This window comes from Melospiza georgiana, chromosome 8, assembly GCF_028018845.1.
Source record: "Melospiza georgiana isolate bMelGeo1 chromosome 8, bMelGeo1.pri, whole genome shotgun sequence".
In the NCBI taxonomy this organism is placed as follows: domain Eukaryota; kingdom Metazoa; phylum Chordata; class Aves; order Passeriformes; family Passerellidae; genus Melospiza; species Melospiza georgiana.
Window position 1 is genome coordinate 33,709,291 of NC_080437.1, and position 19,368 is coordinate 33,728,658.

Here is a 19,368-nt window from a genome sequence, read left to right on the forward strand (position 1 = left end):
CTCCTCACACCTTCTTCAAACTGAAGCAAACTGAGCTGGCTGATGGTTCCCTGCATCCGTGCAGCTCCATCCATGAGAAATGGGGAATGTGTGCCTGCTGTCTCAGAGCTCCTCTGAAACCCCTGACTCTGAAACTCCCACGTGCAGGAGCTTTCCTGACGTGCCTGGCACTCCAGTGCTCACAGGATACCAGGAACATCAATTTAGAGAAGTGGTTGAAAGTATGGAAATGCTCATTAATAGTGAGAAAAATGCCCAGAACCAAGTTCAAAGTCTGTTACATTCAGTGGAAATATTTGTGTTGGCCTCAGCAAACTCCCCATCATGTCTTTAATTGCAAACATGTGATTATTTTCTGAGTCAAAGAACTTTTCCTGCATTAGACCTTTGTAGAGACATTTGCTGTGACTCTTTTGGTAATGTAATGAAGTGGAGTTAATGGAAATACAACGCTGAAAATCAACATATTTCATATTTGATCTTCTCATTCTTATTTCCTACAAATGGCAAAATATTTCAACTATGATCTGGGTTTGTTGTCTCAAAGATAAGGTTGTACTCAAATACCCACATCAAACATGTAACAGCTTCCTGTACCACATGAATAAATACAAATACATATATAGAAATTAAAAAATAAGAAATATTTTGGGCTGTGAAACAATCCTGCACACAAAACACCGTGAGGGTTCCCATTGACTGGAAGAAGAACACTGAATGCTCTTTTACAAGGAGAAAACTGGAGCTCCAAATTTCATCTTCCTAAGCAGAGAGTTCTACTAAAATCACCTGACACTGAGAAAATCCCTCCCTCTCACAAATACTTGACTTATTGCAATGTAATGTGATGCTTCCAGAACATGGCCCAGGGAACAGCATCTCCTCCTCCCTCAGTGTTGATAATAAATCAAAAACCAGCATTTTTCTAGGATGCTTTGTGGTGAAGTAGCCATGAAAACTGACAATAATGCATTTTTTGGGGGTTGGGCATGTTTTTGATTGCCGTTGTTTGTTTGTTTGTTTTTAATAATAAGTTGATTCTGGCAGTTATTATTCCATTTTGCACTGAGGTTTTGAGAATAGTTTTGGGTATATAAGACTTGCTGCAATGCAACTCATAACATTCTGCCCATCAGCAATTAAAATCCAATGAGCTCTAAAAAAATTAACTATTTTGACACAGAAATTGGGAGAGCACACAGTTCACAATTCTCAACCACAGTCACAGATTTTCCATTTGTAAGAAGAGTGCAAAAACATTCTGGTTTAAAGCTGTGTTTTTTTTCCCCCAAGATATTTCTAACCTGACCAACCTGTCTTTCTGCAATGACAACATAAATGCATTTTATTTTATTGTTCTTGACAGTAATTATACCAATTGAGTTCCTACTCGTCTAATCTTTGTGCTAAGAAATATAGGCCATGAAATCTCTACCAAAATAAACGTGTGACTCAGTACACAATTGCTCAATAAAACCCAGTGGTGATTCATGCAGTATAAATACACTGAAAACCCAGCACACAGCAAGTGATTCACACACATCAAGTCCAAACATATTATCTTTATATTTGAAGGGAAAGTGGGCAGAAATATTTCTTCAGGACAGCCCACACTTGTGTCTGTGGTGATATGAAGCAAGATTAAAAACAATAACAAAGCCAAGAACTTGTTTGAAGTTAAAGGAACAAGATTAACAACGCTGGTAAGTTTAAAATTATACTAGCAGAGGTTTTTTTTCTGGTGTTTCTGGTGAATTTTTGCTGATTTTTACAACTGTGAATATGGAATGGGACTCTAGAGTTTATTCTGATTATTCAAACCCACAGAAATAGACGAGAAAACTGATGGCTAAATCAGTCAAATCTAGAAGGAGGAACCACTGTGTCATTCACCACTCAAATACATATGGAAGAAAAAGAGGGGCATATTATATGAAAATACTTCCTCTGTCACATAGTGTCACCTCTTTCAGGTTCATTTATGTGCAAATTAAGACTTTGGGACTTTATTGGACTGCTTCTTTTAATAGATTTAAGCAGAGAAAATATTTTAAAACCATATTGCAGACAGAGTTTAAAATGAAAATAATAGTTTAATTTTTGTGGAATTCAGATTCCACATGGCTGAAAAGCCTGCACCCATCCACCCTCCATCACACACCATCCTTCTTTGCCTACCTGCCTCATCTCCTTGTAGTTGTGATGCTTAAAGTCCAGATTATCAGTGGTTGTCATTTCATTTCTTCTGTGGTAATAATTGTTTGGGTCTGAGAAAGAAAAAAAGGAGTTTTCTCATGCTTAGGAATTTCAAATATAGAGATGCTTTGTCACAATGCATGTAAGAAACATAGAAATCTGAATTCCATTGTCCTGTGTGTATCTAAAACAGGTTTTCAAAAGCAAAACTCAGAGAAACAACTAATCTGAAATATTTCTAATCACTGCACAAATCAATTCATAGAGATCCAAACAAAAGCAAGGAGGCACCAGCTTTCCAGACAGCTCCTCTGCACAAAAATCTGAATTTCAACAGAAAAGCAGAAGGGCAGCCTTAGGCTGCAGAGGGGGGAAAAAGTCATTGGGAAATGATGAGTCAGATGCAAGATAAAAGAGTGGAAGAAAAATCAAATTAGAGGAAAAAGCCACAGTAAATGCTTTGTGTCCACTTGATTAATTTACTATTGCGAGGAATTTTTGTTTTCCTGATGAGTATTTTCCAAGTTCATGCACTGACTGCAAAACATGGAAAGGAATAATTTGGCACATTAAGCATTCCTAATTATCTTCCAAAGGAGTTCCTGTGGAAGTCAGAGGTGTTTGTTACTAAAAATTTACATATTCACTTGTTTATGGATATTTTTTATAGTTTGTTCATTTTGAAGTATCAAAGGAGGATGTGTGGTTAGAAAAGAATCTTCTGTTTCCTTGACATTCCAGGCCCTTCACCTGGGAAAAAAAAACCAAAAAGAAACAGGACAAGACTGTTATGGCTGAGCTTTGAAGTTCCTGATAAATGTGCTCCTAGCCTAATCTATTATGATTTATTTTCAGAGACAAACAAGTCTATTTGGAAAACATCAGACACATTCCTTAACTTGCCACATCTGGGATGTCTGGAATTCTGAGTAATCATTTGTCAAGCCAGTGGCTGTCAGGCTTCTATGAAAAATTGTTTCCCTTCACACAAAATCATCTTCATTGGTTTAAAATTATTGAGGGAGAAGAAAAATATGAAAAAGTTTAAATGTCATCCTTATTGCAACACAAAAAGACATTGTCTCTAGAGAAAAAAATGGTTTAAAACCATTATATTCCCATAATATCACCTGTCAGCTGTGACTTTTTTTGTGGGGGGAAAAAAAAAGAACAATTCTGAGAAGGAAAAATGTGTAGTTACCATCCCACAGCAACAAATCCTTACTGAAATTATGGAAAACTCACAACAGTGTGAAATACTTTATAACATTTTTAAGTTTCATATTTCCTGCATCAAAACCACTAAATATTCTCATAAAATTCTAAAGTTTTGGGGCTTTTTTGCTCCATTTAAGTTATTTATGAACTGAAACATGCAAGTCCCATGAAGCTTCACAGTAACATGACCCATCCTTGTCTCCACTTCCATTTCCTAATCTACAGCAGAGATGCTGAAAGGTCAGTTGAAGGCTGCTTTACAAATATGACAGAAAAATGTCCCCAAAAAAATCTTGTCTCATCAAAACCCATGTTAATTTGTAGAAATCACTCATTGATATACTGATGAAAAATGGAAATCATAAAGAAAACCACCACTTCTTCTAAAAGGAGACAATGTGTTCAATGCCCCACAGAATGTCTTCATCATTGAAAAAATACCTCCACGTTGTAAAAATATAAAAATAAATGTCATAAAACTGCCAGGATGTTGAAAGTTTTCTGTATCCCCATGAGCCAAAATATACAGCAACTGATTTTTTTCCCTGATACTTTAATCCCATGCCTTTCAAAGCCTGGCTCTTTTTCCATACATCAAACACTAATATCATGGGAATGACTCTGAATGCTGTAGAGTTGGTGGAAACTTAAAAAAACTGCAGTGAAAATGATGGTATCTCTGGCCCTTCCTCAACAACAGAGCTCAATTTGACAGTTCCCTGGGGAATTAGCACTCATACTTTGCCAGGCTCTGCTGCAGCCTGCTTGGATAGCTGGAGTTCTGCTGCAGCAGGAATACAGATTAGAACATTAAAAGCTAAAAGGTAGAAAGACAAACAAGGCTTGCACACAGCTGGATGGGTCCACTTTGGTAAAAATTGTTTTTTGAATAAAACTGAGAATAAAAGACTGAAAAACTCAAACCACAGAAGATTTATAAGAGAAATATACTGATTTATTCACAGAAATTCTGCAGAAAGTCTCTCTTTCTTCCATGGAGAAAAGATCCTGCAAAAATGTGGCACTCATGTTTATACAGAGGGATATATTAGCTTTTTTCTACCACTAATCTGTCTATGCATCAAAAGTAGAGGTAATGAAGTTTGCTGGGAGAGGCACCTTGTGCTCTTCATCTTTCTACTCTTGTAAAGATGGACGAGTGACTAAAGCTGTTAAATCACAGATTCACAGGAGCACAGATCGGTATGGGTTGGAAGGAACCTTAAATCCCATCCAGTGCCACCCCAGCCATGGGCAGGGACACCTCCCACTGTCCCAGGGTGCTCCAAGGCCAATGTCCAACCTGGCCTTGGGCACTGCCAGGGATCCAGGGGCAGCCACAGCTGCTCTGGGCACCTGTGCCAGGGCCTGCCTACCCTCACAGGGAACAATTCCTTCCCAAAATCCAACCTAACCCAGCCCTCTGGCTGTGGGAAGCCATTCCCATTGTCCTGTCACTCCAGGCCGTTGTCCAAAGTCTCTCTCTCCATCTTTTTTGTAGTTTCCCTCAGGGATTGGAAGGCCACAATTACATCACCCCAAGGCCTTCCCCTCTCCAGGATGAACAAACCCAATTCTCTCAGCTTTTCCTCACAGCAGAGCTGCTCCATCCCTCTGATCACCTCCGAGGTCTCCAACAGCTCCACGTCTTTCTGACGCCTCAGGTTTAGCTTTTCTATTTTTCCCATTCTGTGCTGCTTTAGTGTGTGGGTCTGAGTTCACATCAGGGCATGCTGAGCTCTGTGCACAGAGCAGGGAGACAAAACAATTCCTGTTCCAGCTGGGCACCAAGGACAAATGATCCAAATCTCAGCCCAGGAGCACAAACACCGTGGGCTGGAGAGAGAAAAACAAGCAGGGTGGGACTGCCTGGGCTAAAGCTGGAATGGGACAATGAACTGCAAGGTGCAAATGGAGCAGAACTGATCCCAGGGACAGACCCCGTGCCCGGCCGTGCATTTTGGGGCCATTTTGGTTCATCTTGGGTGCAGCCCTGGCTGGGCTCTTGTGCTGCCCACGGTGGATCCACTGAGGCATTTTAATAAGTCCCTGCTTTATTCTTTAGCTCTGTCCAGCCTCTGTTCTAGGGCAGCCTTCACAAGGCATCACTACCTGTGCTGGGGATCCCAAAACTCCAAGTGGGTTCATGCCCAACAACTTTGCAGCATGAGGGCTCTGAAAACTGCCCAGAAAAAGTACCAAAAGTACCAGAAAGGACCAATTGCTTGGCAGTTGATGAAAAAAAGGGGCATTTTCACTTATTACAGCTCTACAGCACCTCAGCCAGCGAGGCCCTGATGCTTCCAGTGGGTTTCAGCTTCTCAGAAGTGCTGTTCCAAATGAAGGCAATCCAAAGGTTTCAGACAAGTTTTTAATAAAAAGAATATTCTGGTTTAAATCCCTTAGGCTGCCTTAAAAACCCCAATGTGCTGTTTCACAAATGACTGCGGGTTTTTTTTTAATTTCCATGTAATTTAAGTGAATTTGACTTGTCTTCACTAAATTGAACATCTCACAGACAGCACATGTGTAATCTTGAAATAAATCCGCTGGCAGCCACATCAGGTGATTCTAAGTTTTTTTCCACATGATCTATTTCATGGCAGCCTCATGAGCATTGCTCATGAGCATTAACATCACACATGAAATCAGCAATGAAATAATATTTTTCAACTATAAACTGATTCTTTTCTCCTTTTATTCTCAAAAGTAGATGCTGGATTTAGAGCTGCTGTTGACACGGACATTTATAATGAAAGATACTTGTAAAAAGCCACATTTTTATCAAAAAATGATCAGAACTTTAGACTTGACCAGGTAGCCTGGCACTAAGAGAGAAGCAGTAAAAATAAGACTGAAGCCACTGCAAAACACAGTGCTCCATTACAGAGCTGTTAAAGTTCTTTTTTTATCTTGGCTTCAAAGTAATGGCATGATCATGGTAGCAGTGATAGTTTTCTATATAAGAACTATTAAAAATTAAATTCCATCACAAATTTATTCCGTTAAAATAATTGTCTCTTGCCTTGAATACTCTACAATATAAATAAATGCATGAAGAACTCAACTGATTTTCTCTCTCCAATCTCTGGGTGCTTTTGATCACATATAATTTTGTTTTGACCTTCCTTAGATTTGAGGAATAGAAGGCAAGGAAAGCACATCCATCCCTCTGAGGCAATTGCAAAAGATTGTGTGTGTCAGCTTCCCTCTATGTAAATACCAGCATTTTTGGAAAGTGGAGAGGGAATTAAATGTTTTTGGGTTTTGTCCTCTTTTGCCCTCTTTTTTGAGACATGGCAGCACTGATTGTTGTTACAGGTAAGATTTTCTGGCATCTTTCCTCCATGGAAATGTCTTTCTCTTGGTGAAACAGCAAATCCCTTCTGTTGCCCAAAGATAGTACTGACATAGTTGGACAACACAGCTTTTTTTTCCTTTCTTTTTTCTTAAAGCTACTGTAACAATCTACAAAAAGTTATTTGTCCACACTAGCCTAAGATACAACAAAAGTGCATGCTATGGATAAGCATTTCACTGATAAAAATTACAATTATCTTATATAATACTGCTTAGATAAGTATGTTCCAGTTGTCCAAATTGTTTTTTATTATGATTTATCCAATTTTCAGCACATCTAGCACATGCAGCAGCTTTTAAGGACAGACTATACCCACAGGAATGGGTTCTAGCTGTCTTTAACCATTTCCATCTCATTCAGACAGTGCTAACCTAGAATATCAATCTTATTCAGGTTTTTTCTTTTCCTTTTATCTTTTCTCTTTATTCCCTTATTACCCTCACTTCTGAGCCTGCTTGATGGAAAGCTAATACAGAACACAGACTGAATGCAAATGGTTTAATATATTCAGGGATTAATGAAAGCATAAACCCTAAAATCACAAATCTAGAAGACATGAAAAGAAATTTAGAGTTAGGAAAATGGGTTTCTTTCCTTCCATCATCCTTCAGTTGTTGGGCTATTTCCCTATGCCCTGAGCTTTGGACAAGCTAGAGGTGTGTCAACTAACAGAGCTCCACCTCCTGATTTTGGTGAATTTAGGAAAAGTGGTCATTTTGATGGAAAAAAAAAACCTGTCAGAAAAGAAGAGCCCTTGATTTCCAGTCCCACAGTCAATACAGAGTGTCAGAGCAGCACCGCCAAATTTACTGCTCCCACGGCCGAACCACCCAGACGTTTAACTTGGAATGAGCAAAATGACACCATTAAAAGGTGAGGAATCCACTTAGAGGGAGCTGCAAAAACATGTCCCATCCCAGAGGAAGAAAACGTGCTTGGAAAGGCCTCTGGAACCTGGGGAACAGCTTTGTCCCGGGCACCTCGCGTGCGACGCGCAAAATGAGCAAGGAGAAAGAAATGCCAGCTCTTTCTGAGCTAAAAAGATGGGTCAGCACTTATCAAAACCTATTAGTTCTTCAGTCCAATTACATTTTGAATGAACACACCCCATTCCCATTGTGTTTCTCAATGAATGATTCTGGTATTTTCTTTCAGGAATATACTGAATCAGCCACTGCGGGCAATTAACTCAATAAATGACTACCAGGGGGATGCTCTGATGCTGTTTCCGTGTGAATCCAAGATCTGTGAAAAGCTGGAAGAGCACTCAGCAGGACAGTGCTGAAAGTGGGGATGTGTTCCCAGCTTCACCCACTGACACAGACCCGTGAAGCTGAAGGGTAACAAATGCCAGCACTGCCAAGCAGAATCTGGCCCTGGATGGATGTAAAGCCAGTAAGAATCCAGGGTGAAAAACTGCTGCACTCAATAAAAATCACCTTTCCAAATACTGACATTTTTGCTTTTTTTCCTGTTTAGATGCAGTTTTAGGAAAGAGAAAGGGATCACAAGAATTTACATACAAATTGCCCTAGGAAACAGTCAGATCACCCATGCAATCTTGTTTTTTTAATAAAGGCACTTACAGATACTATGGCTTGCATATCAAAAGTTATCCTGATACTCTCTGTGGGCTTGGGCAGATATTTCTATTTCTTTCTGCATAACCCTACTCACTAAAGATAAATATTATACCAAAAGCAAACTGTCCAAAGGAAATGCACTTTTTGAGTCTTGTCACATGCAGCCATGCCAACATGAACTAGCAAAGGCTCTGACCTGGCAAGGGGCAGCCCAGGATCTCCAGCCTCATGCAGATGCTGCCCTCCTGGAACCAGGAGCGCGGGTTGATGCGGATGTAACGCGCCACCAGCGGCACCGGCAGCATGTTCAGCACTGGCATCTCCTTCTCGCTGTTCCCTTCAAAAACCTGGGGGAAAGAAAGGGCGACATCAGTGCTTCAGACTGACTCAGAGTGCTTTTGGTAAGAGAAATGTAAATGTAAAATGTAAAATCACCTTTCAGCTCCAGGCTGGTGGTGGCTCGGGCCAGATCTGCTCTTTGAGGATGGCAATTCCCCCATTCCCCCATGGCAATTCTGATTCTGAACCTTGGGATTTGCTCTTGAAATCAATGAGAGATGCTGCCACTGACTAATCTGTGGCCAGCCCCTGCTTTCTCACCTCTGCTCTTCCCCATAAAACATGTTTTGTTCTACTTACCACATCTCCAGACTCATTCCTCACAGCAGTCCATGCATGGCTGTCATTGCTCACCAACACTCGGTAAGAGGTCACCCAGTTACTCCTTGAAAAAGAGAATAAATAAGTTACTTTTCAGAACTTAGAATGGCTTCATTTTATTTAATATAATCAAGCTTATAAGGCTGCTAGCAGTGGAAATCCCATTTGGCAAAGTCATGCCAATCTGGATTCAACACACTGTTCAAAAAGCCTGGCACAAAGAGGCAAAATCCTGGTGAGATAATATTCTGGGATTCCAGGGGGTGAGAGACTTGCTGCTCTCCTCTCCTTTTATATGCAGAGTTTGGGATAAATGGCTTATCTAGAATAGATTTATGCAGTGTTCAAAGATCATCTTTTCAGCTGCAGAGCATTTATTAGTTCTGCTGTTATTATCAGAGAGGATGGGAAAAAAGTAATAAATCCTCAAGGATGAAACATCTGTGAATTTCAACCAGCAAAATTTCCATTTCTTTCAATAGAAGAATAACTGGTGCCTGCAGTTATTCTTGTATTTATTAGCAAGAGACAGGGACAGAGAGACAATTGATCACAGGACTACTGCACTCCTACAATATCCTGATCAATCCCCAATAGGCTGATTTTTCTAATGTCATCTGATTTACAGCAAAATCCCCTTTCATCTAAAAAAGTCAAATACTTCAGTTATGTCTCATCTGGATCCAGATAAAGAAGAGTATGAGCAAATGTAAAATGCTGCTCCCTATATTCTGGATTAAAGCTGTGGAGTTTCCCACTGCTCAGGCATTACCTGTGGACAGGTAACAATGTGTGTACAGGGCTGGAGAAGGCTGGAGAAGGCAATGTCCAACTCTCCTCCCACATCTGTTACTCAGAAAGGGCAGCAGTGATTTGTTTTTTCCCCTAACACCTGGTTTCAGTAGGCAGGGACTTGGAGGAGACTTGTGGCTTGGAGGAACATTTGTACCATGAAGTCAGTCCAGGATGATTAAATTCCATATTTATGTGCAACCAGCAGGGCTCTGAGCTGCTCTTCTTCAGCACAGCTAAGCTACAGTCCCATGGCTGGGAGTGAAACCAGGGCTAGGAAAGCTCTTGGTACTGCAGAGAAGAAAAGGGCACTTGGGCAGGTGTTGGAGAAGCAGCAGAGCATAAAAATTGAAGATCAGGAGTGCCTGGAAGGACAGAAACACCTAAGGACTTCCTCTTGTACTGCTCCTGTACAAATACAATTCTGATTTGTTTTGTTTTTATTTTAAAATCAGCTAATAATAGCAAACTACCTATGAACACACACTCCACATTGAACCCACTGTGCCTGTGTTTAGGGACAAACCAGCCTTTATGTGCTCACTAAAGAGTCAGGCTTCTAATGAAGACCAAAAAGGGACAAGGATGGAACAAGGGAAAAACCATCAGCTCCAGTTCACCAAACCTTGCACAAAACAGACAACTGAGGTTTTTTACACATCTGAAAACAAAGATGAGGTAAATATTTAGTAGGATTTGGAAAATCACGTCTGGACATTCTATACTAATGCCCCCAAAACTAAAGAAAATGAGATTTTGACAAAAACCCAACAAAATAACAACTGAACAAACCCAGCTCTGTTTTAGACACTAAACCAGTCCTTTGCAACTCTTTCACCAGCCTCCTTCAGTGAATAGACTTTGCCATTCATGTTAGATTAAATGGAAAAATCTTGACTATTGCCAAGCAGGCAACTTTTTGTTATGGCAATGAAAAGAAGGGTACATCTATCACTTGTAATGCACACAACTTTAGTATTTGGTAAACAACTGTAACAAGTTAGCAGCACTCTGAAAATCCTAATTGCCTGCCTTTCAGTGGAAGGGCTCCTGGGGTAGGAGATTTACTGCAGAGCTGAGAAGTGCCGTGCTGGCGTCTCTAAAATTTGGCTGTAAAATGATAAATGACACACAGCAAAATAAACAGTGACTTCAGCATGCTGGATAAGTTTCTCCTGACTCTTGCAAAGAACTTTCTTCCCTCAGCTTCTCTGTGTTCTCAAGTTGAAGAAAGGCTGGTTTACTTCTGTCAAATAAAGGAGCCGACAAGAGGGAAGGAGAGGGAGTTGTGACAAGGACATGGAGTGCCAGGACAGAGGTGATGAAAAAAAAGTAGGTTTGGATCAGATATTGGGAAAAAATTCTTGGTTGTGATGGTGCTGAGGCCCTGGCACAGGGTGCCCAGATCCCTGGCAGTGCCCAAGGCCAGGTTGGACAGGGCTTGGAGCAGCCTGGGACAGTGGAAGGTGTCCCTGCCCATGGCAGGGGTGGAATGGGATGAGCTTTAAGGTCCCTTCCAGCCCAAAGCATTCTATAAAATGGCCAACAGCAAACTCTAAAAAGAGGAAAATAGCTTTTTCTGAATTACTAGGAAAATACAAGCTTGAGAGCAAAACTCCTGGGTTTGAAGGAGGGTGCTGGTGGCACTGTAAATATTCAGTGCACATACAATTATATTGAGCTTTTTGCAGTTTTTTTTTTTAATTTTTATTTTTATTTTATTTCCTTGCTCATTTTGTTGGGAGTTTGCATGAGCTTTGCATAATTGTTTCTTTTACTATTCTTGGTCATCCCTCAAAATCAGGCTAAAGGACCAAGAGAGGCAACGGCACAACCCAAATTACATCATTGCTCCTGAAGTATTACAGAACTTTTTTCACTTCAACTGCACAGATCAGATAAGGAAGGCAAACACAACACATCCATATTCATTGCTCAACATTTGCAGAAGCAATTCAGAGTACTAAAGTCACATGAAACCATGACAAACGTGGACAGACTTTTGTAAGAAAATCATGGCACATACAGGGTGTTTTAAAAGAACAAGCTTGATTTACTGGCATGAGAAAATGCTGCTGTCACAGTAACATTTCTAAGCTGGGACTTTCATTTAACATATTTTGATTTTCTCACTCCCTACCACTACAAAAGTTCAAACGTCTCCCAAAGGAAAACACATACAAGTAGTCCTGCACATTTTCCATCTTGAGTGGCAACAAGCAGCGTGCTGTGGAGGGGCAGAATGCAATTAAAACCCTAATGGACTGCATCCAGTCTTGGACACTGGCAGGATACAGGGACCTCAGAGGGTCATGGAGGAGGTAAATCAGTGCAATGTAAGAAGGTACACACCATATACTGTTCATTGTGTTTGCCTGTGAGGAAAAAGCTGAATAAAAACATCCCAGGGATCAGATCCTTCTCTCACTGGCACTGCATGCAAAGCTGCCTCCAGGGGCTTAAATCCTTCCCACTTTTTCCCCAATGCCGCCATAAAAACAGTTTCTGACAATGTTAAGGAGGCTCCTGTAAATTCAGACTGCCCTGGGAAATGGCACCTTCTCCCTAAAAGCCACATCCCCACGCTGGGGCAGGGGAGCTGTGTGTGGGTTCTTGGGTCAGAGGATCTGGAAAAAAAACCCCTAACTGACTGAGTGCCATCAAACCCCAGACACTTCCACAGCTCCAGACAGACAAGAACTCACTAAATCCTCCCAAGAGCTGCAGCTTTCCCTCCCGTGTATGGCACAGGAGGGCTGCTGACCCCAGGGAGCAGCTGGATCTGGAACAGCATTTCCTGGGATCCAGGAGTCCCAGAAACACCTGGTTTATTCATGCAGGCACAGAAATTTAAAGGGTTTTTTTTGTGGCAATCCATCAGAGAAACAGGGCAGCTAAAGCCAAGCCTTGTGCTAGGAGAGGTATTGGGGAATTTTGTCTGTGTGATCACCTGGTGACACCAAGATCCATCTCCTCAGTTTGAGATCTGCAGACAGGGATTTCTGTCACATCCAATCTCCTTGGAGCCCATCAGCACTGGACAATAAAGCTGTCTAAGGAAGACTGAAATAAAGCTGTAATGTTTTCTAAGACTCAGGATGTCCCTGCTGTTGTTTCACAGAAGCTTTTGTGGTTTCACTCTATAAAATCTCCCAGGACCTACCACAGCACTCCTAAGAGAAAAATACAGATATTTGCTGGGTTTATAGAGCTGAGGAGACAGAATTCCAGGGAAGTCCCAGGCCAGCATTCTCAAAAGAGAGCATTAATTATGGAACTCTTTCTTGGCACAGAAGCCATTGTGTGACAATCCAGGAGGATTTGAGGTTACCCCCAGCACATCACCCTCTGCCACAAAGTGACACTTCTGCCTCACAAATTTACTCCATGCTGGAAAAAGATCCAAGGTACAGATTTGACAGGGAGCCTTTGGATTCAGGTGCATCCCTTTTAAATAATCCCTTTTAAAATTTATGGCAGCCTTATGTCTTCAGACGCAGCCAATCTGAAAAATCTGAGTATCCACTGACAATATTAATCAATTCTTTTCAGAGACAGTAAATGCAAAAATCAAAATATTATTCAAATTAACTTAATAGAGGGTGGATTTTTGAATTATTACTAATTATTTGATTTTTATCTGTAATGCACTGGCCTTAGACAAAGCTTATTTGAACACCTTCAATTTCAAATTCAGTCTTTTGTGATACATAGAAATGTCCTGCTTTTCCCTTTTTATCCAAAAAGAAGAGCTGAGGCATTAAATAACTTGCCCAGGGACAGAGACAGTAAACCTGAATCAAAGCAGAGAATTAAAAGCAGATCTCCTACAGCTTTGGCAGGTTCCTGTCCCAATAATCAGCTTTTCCTTATCTACCCACAGCATCAGCTACTGAGCAAAAAGATCATGGGCAGCACCAGAGCAACAAAACACCTTCCAGCTGAGCCTGCCCTGATACAATTTCCTGACTTTCCTCTCTGTGTGTTGGACAAAGGCTGAATCCCAGCTCAGGAGAATGGGAAGCAGAGGAGGGATGCCAGGTTTTTCCTGCCCAGGCTCCAGCAGGCAGGGGATCAGCTGGGAATTGGGATCGTTTGGGTTTTTTCCCTTTGAACAGCTCCTGCTGCATGTCATGTTTAAATGCCAAGCTTCTCAATCATGGAAAGCTGACCAGCAACAAGTGAAATAAATCTAAAATAAATATTGATCCTCATCTCTGAGGGTGCTTTTCCACATCAAGGAAAGCCCAGGGGATTTGAGGTGCTGGTGAGCAGAAGCTCAAGCCCAGAGTGGCAGAGATGGGCCACAAAGAAGACTGAAGGGATGGAGCATCTTCCTGTCTGGAAAGGAGAGAACCGGGGGTGTTGAGCCTGCAGAAGGCTCTGGATTGCACCTTAGAGCAACTTCCAGGGCCTGAAGGGGCTCCAGGAGAGCTGGAGAGGGACTGGGGACAGGGATGGAGGGACAGCACACAGGGAATGGCTCCCAGTGCCAGAGGGCAGGGATGGATGGGAGATTGGGAATTGGGAATTGTTCCTGTGAGAATGGATTGCCCAGAACAGCTGTGGCTGCTCCTGGATCCCTGGAAGTGTCCAAGACCAGGCTTGGGATCATGGAAGGTGTCCTATGGCAGGGGGATTGGAGCAGGATGACTTTTGACATCCATCCTAACCCAAAATATTCCATGATTCTCTGATATTCGTGGAATGAGACCAGCAAACACCATCAGAGCTCCCATGAACAACAGACCTGGCTCCAACTGAGCATTTTATTCTTCTGCTGTCAGGCCAACCTGATTTATCTGCAATAGAACCCCTAAAATTAATATAAAATAGACCCATTCAGGCAAATAAATGTGTACCCAGCAATAATAAATAAAGTGTAACACCAAAATACTTGATATAGCAAAATCTCTGTACCAAAAAATGCTGGACAAGCTTTATACTAAATGATACTCATGCAACAGAATCAGCATGCTGGCAATTAAATGGGTTTCTACTTGAAAAATTAATTTGTACTCTCATGCAATTAAATGTAAAACCATTAATATTAATATTCTATAATAATAATTATGCTGATAAAATTTTAAATCACCCACTGCCAAACAGATTCCAAATCAGCCAAGTCAGAAAATGCCCAGGCAAACCACAGGTAGCCCAGCAAGTTTTGCAAACTAATTAAAATAAATATGATTTAGGAGATGGAGATTGACTAGCCAGCAAGGGTATTTTTTTAATAATTGAAATCTTTGAATGTTTAATTTTTAAAATTGCTTCTAGCTGACTGAAATTAATGTACTGCTGTGAAATCAATCTCTTTGGAGGCCCAATGAAGAAAAGCTCAGACCCAGAATTTCACTTGCTTGAAATGAATTCAGCACAGATTTTTCAAAGCTTTACTCAATAAACAGAGTTGGAGTTGCCAATACCTTTCCAACCCAACATTTGCAACTTACAGCTGGGTTTTTACAAGAATTTTATTAATTCTATAAAATCTGGTGCCACTGTGGATGTTTCTTTTTTTGCTGTGGTACATTCAGCCAGTAATGCCTGAAGGTGCCAGGCTCAGAGACATCCTCTGCCCCAAACATTTTGGTCTTAAACCATTTTGGGCCACTCTGCAATGAGACCTGCATGAGTTTGAAATTCTTTCTGCATCAGATTCTCTGTATCTGCTGAACACAACCAAACTGTGATGCCTTTTCTTCTGAACCTCTTTTTGTGGCATTCTTAATTTTCCATTCTTTTTTGTGCATGCCTCACCTTTGTAAATCATTCACGTATTTTGAGGAGAGATATCCAGACTTTCCAGGCAATTCCTTACTTCATGAATGTTAAAATACAGGAGAATGAAAAGCCCTGAGAGTCACCAGCAGACAAACAGTGCCATTTGTGCCCACAGCTGAGAGAATATTTACAGCAATGCTGGAGGCTCTCAAGCCCACAGAGAGGTGGCCAAGTGCCACCCAGTGCATGTGGAAGGGACATTGGTTTGGGAAGGGCACAAGTGGAGGGACAAGGAGCTTGATGAACATGACCCCCACCCAACCATTCTCATTGTACCAAGTCATCATTCACGTGCCAAAGACACAAACCCAGGCTGTGATGAGTAAGGGTGAGCAATCAGCTGCAGCAGATGCCCAAATTCACTGGAAGTCTCCTTCCCCAAAAGGATTCGCCTCATTTGATTTCAAGTCCCTTCCACAGAGGTTGCAAAGCTTTCCTTCCTCTTCTGAGCATCCCCACTGTGCAGGGCAGGTTGTGTCCCCTCCTCAGCCCCCTCTGGGAGTGCAGAGTGACCACAGCCCCGGGGTGGCACTGTCCTGTTCCCTGCAGTGAGTGACAAAGACTGGGCACAGGATCCCCGTGACAAATCAGAGCCACAACAGAACAGCATCAGCTCTGACATTTCTGTCAGACAGGCTTGGGAAAGCATCAATCTGTGCCTGGGTGTGCTGTCAGCACCCCACCCACACAGGATCACCCCAGCTGGTCACAGAGGCAGCTCCCCAGAGGCGGGGAGGGCTCATCAGTGACAAAATCCTGGGCAGGGGGCAAGAACTGAGCTGGAAAATCAACAGGGCATGGGGAGTGAAATTAAACAAATAGATGGACAGCCCTGGAGGCGCAGCTGCCAAAGGCTGGCTCATGAAAACCCATGAGAGGGATTCACCAAGCCACGCCCAGAGAAAATCAAACTTATTAGGTAAATCCATCATAATCATTAGTGTAAGATGGAACTGCTGACGCTATTATCTCAAGGGAGCTTTTCCTGCCATGAGTTCAGGTTGTTTTATAACTCCCATCAATACACTTGATATGATTTATATGGATTTGGAACAATTCACCCCATGAGGCTGACTTTGGGAAAGCTGTAATCATCTCTGCAGTCCTGTCACCCAGTCAGGGCAAATAACAGTTTGCACTGATTTAATGCACCAGAATTACCCAAGTCTGCACACGGCAGCTGCTTGTTTTGTTACATGATCCAGATAAAACATGGAGACAAATCCCCTGGACTTGTTGAAGTTTCACCAGGGTGTGTTTTCACAGCCTCTGCGAGGGGACAGGAGGAGCTGCTCTGAAAGGCAGAGCCAGCTTTGTCTGTTGTGCTTGTGAGCTGGGCAGGGTTTGGGGTTTATCCTTCTCTGCTCTCGCAAGCAGAATTGCACTGCAGAATTCTGGCCCTTCATGTGTACAGTGCAAAATTCTGTTTTAGATTGTAGTAGCAGCTCAAAGGGGTTTATTCTCCTCTGCTCTCACAAGCAGCACTGCACTGCTGAATTCTGGCCCTTTATGTGTAAAATGCAAAATTCTCTTCTCTTAGCTTGTAGTAGCAGCTCAAAATACCTGTGAATATCCACGCCACTTTCCTGAATGCCACCCCAGTGCCACTGGAAGGATTATCACTGCTCTTCTGGTATTGTTGGAATGCTAAGATGCTCATGTGATCACCTCTTCAGGAAGCCAGTGTTACTACTGAGACCATGACCTTAGCACCAGGAACAGCTGAAAAGACCCTGGCAGTGTTGGACTTGATGATCTTAGAGGCATTTTCCAACCTTAATGACTCTGTGACTCTGATTATTACTGCCTTGCAAGCAAGGAAATGACCCCCTTGCCACAGACGCTGCCTAAACACCAAATCTGAGCTTCTGAGAATCTGCCAGTGAGTGCAGCAATGAGTTGGAATGTGGGGCAGCACATTCATTTTGTGACTGAAGAGCAGAATGCTGTAGCACCGAAATTAGAAGCAAGCAGGCAAATTGCACTGACCTAAATTTATCCTCAGCTGCATCTCTGGAAGGCACCCAGCTTGTTACAGACCTTCAGTTCCCTCAGGGCAGTTTGTCAAAAGGGACGCTGGGGCACCATGAAGAGTTGCACTGCACACAGGGAAGGCTGAGGTCGAGGGTGCACCACCAAAAAAACTGCAAAAATCATTCTCCTGTTCAATCACAAGGATCTTGTCTGCAGCAAAAGCATGATCAGAAACAAAATCCAATCTGCTGGGTATTTGTTGTTTGCTATTCCTACAGAGCAGCACAGGGAAAGCAAAGGAGTGCCACAGTAGGGAGTGTGCCATGGTGTCTACACCAGCTTCTGGCTAAAATGTTTCTTCAGCACTAATGAAAATAGGGGACCAGCTTGAAAAGGTGTCAGTTTAGAACCATGCAATACATCAAAGTCATTCCTTCCAGCCAGCAGCACCACTGATTTGGTGTCTCCTCAAACCTTTAAAGAGCTATTGCAATTTTGGGAGGCAAAGGAAATAACCTCTACCCAAATCAGACTTGAAAAATTAAGATGTTCCCCCCAAATTTTTTTTCCTAAAGACAAATACTTTGCATAAAAGTAAAAAATCTCCAATATTTTTATGAAGCTGAAAGGTCTTAAAGAGAGCATGCTTGAAAGTAAGTCTATTTTGATTTTTCTCTAAAAATTTCATAATTTTGCTGCAGAACTCCCAACTTTCTGCACAGATCATTTCATCCACGCTTTTCCTTATTGTTGTCATTTTGTCATTCCATGGCGTGGGGTGATAGTTCACAATTTACCATGACTGAAAGGTTGATTTTTAGAACACACATCTCACTCACTGCAGCATTACATCCTCTCCTGAAAACCACAACATCCTCTGCATTCACACAGCCTGAAGCTTTACATTACTGTCAGCACACACTGACTCTATTTTGACATGTGGGTTTTCTCTTGATACAAAAGATGATGCTGAATTATCAGAAGAGAGTTTGGTTTGTGGGAAACAAGTTTACTCTGTTTTTCAAATTCCTGCCAAACTGCTAAGAGTGATTAATAGTTTCTTTCCCTCTGTCAAGAGAGTGCATATTTTAAATCACAACATCATTGCTTTAAATCCCTGGCCCAATTCCACAGTGATGCTTCCAGTGTCCCACTCTACAGCCTTGAACAGTTCTTTAATGATATTTGGTTCCTAAAACTGGCAGATGTATTGGCAGCAATATGAAGAATTACATATATTATTATTTCATTTATTAATATATATATTTTTATTATTATTCATTATTATTACTTAAGAATTACTTATTATTAAGAATTACATATTATTATTACATATATTATTTCTCCCCCAAAGCAACAGATATCCTGCTCACTTTCAAGGCATTGGATTTTATCCCTATTAGCCAGCACTTGTGGCAATCCTGATTTTTGGATATTTTCAGTGTAAAAATCAAAAAAGAAGTCCTGGTTCTCGCAGCTGGGCTCAATTTTTTTCTGTGGAATTCATAATCTGAAGATATTCTGGATGATCTAAGAAGATTTGCCCATTTATGGTGGCAAAAGAACACTTTTCCATGATTTCAGGTTTCCCAGGAATGACTGAGGTGCCTGAACAGCAGCAGCCCTCAAGCTCATGTGCTTCCTTTGACTGGTAAAAGGAAGGACTCCTCAAATCCAGGATTTTTTGTTCAAAGCCTGTTTTTGCTTGTTTCAGGCTTAAAAAAGAGAGGAGAAAAATCTGATTCACAGAATCCACAGCCGAGCAAAAAATTCTACTCAGAAGTGCTTTTCCTCAAA

The 19,368-nt window shown here is 41.6% G+C and overlaps 1 protein-coding gene across 1 annotated transcript in view; it reads right to left on the bottom strand.

The window, feature by feature from the left end:
* Nucleotides 1-19,368, bottom strand: part of CPXM2 (carboxypeptidase X, M14 family member 2) — a 66,126-nt gene that overhangs the window by 15,259 nt on the left and 31,499 nt on the right. The window contains exons 4-6 of the mRNA XM_058028871.1: nt 8,998-9,082; nt 8,555-8,705; nt 2,179-2,267 (exon numbers count right to left, since the gene is read on the bottom strand). Coding sequence (XP_057884854.1) covers nt 2,179-2,267; nt 8,555-8,705; nt 8,998-9,082 — 325 coding nt within the window. The remainder of the gene's footprint in view (nt 1-2,178; nt 2,268-8,554; nt 8,706-8,997; nt 9,083-19,368) is intronic.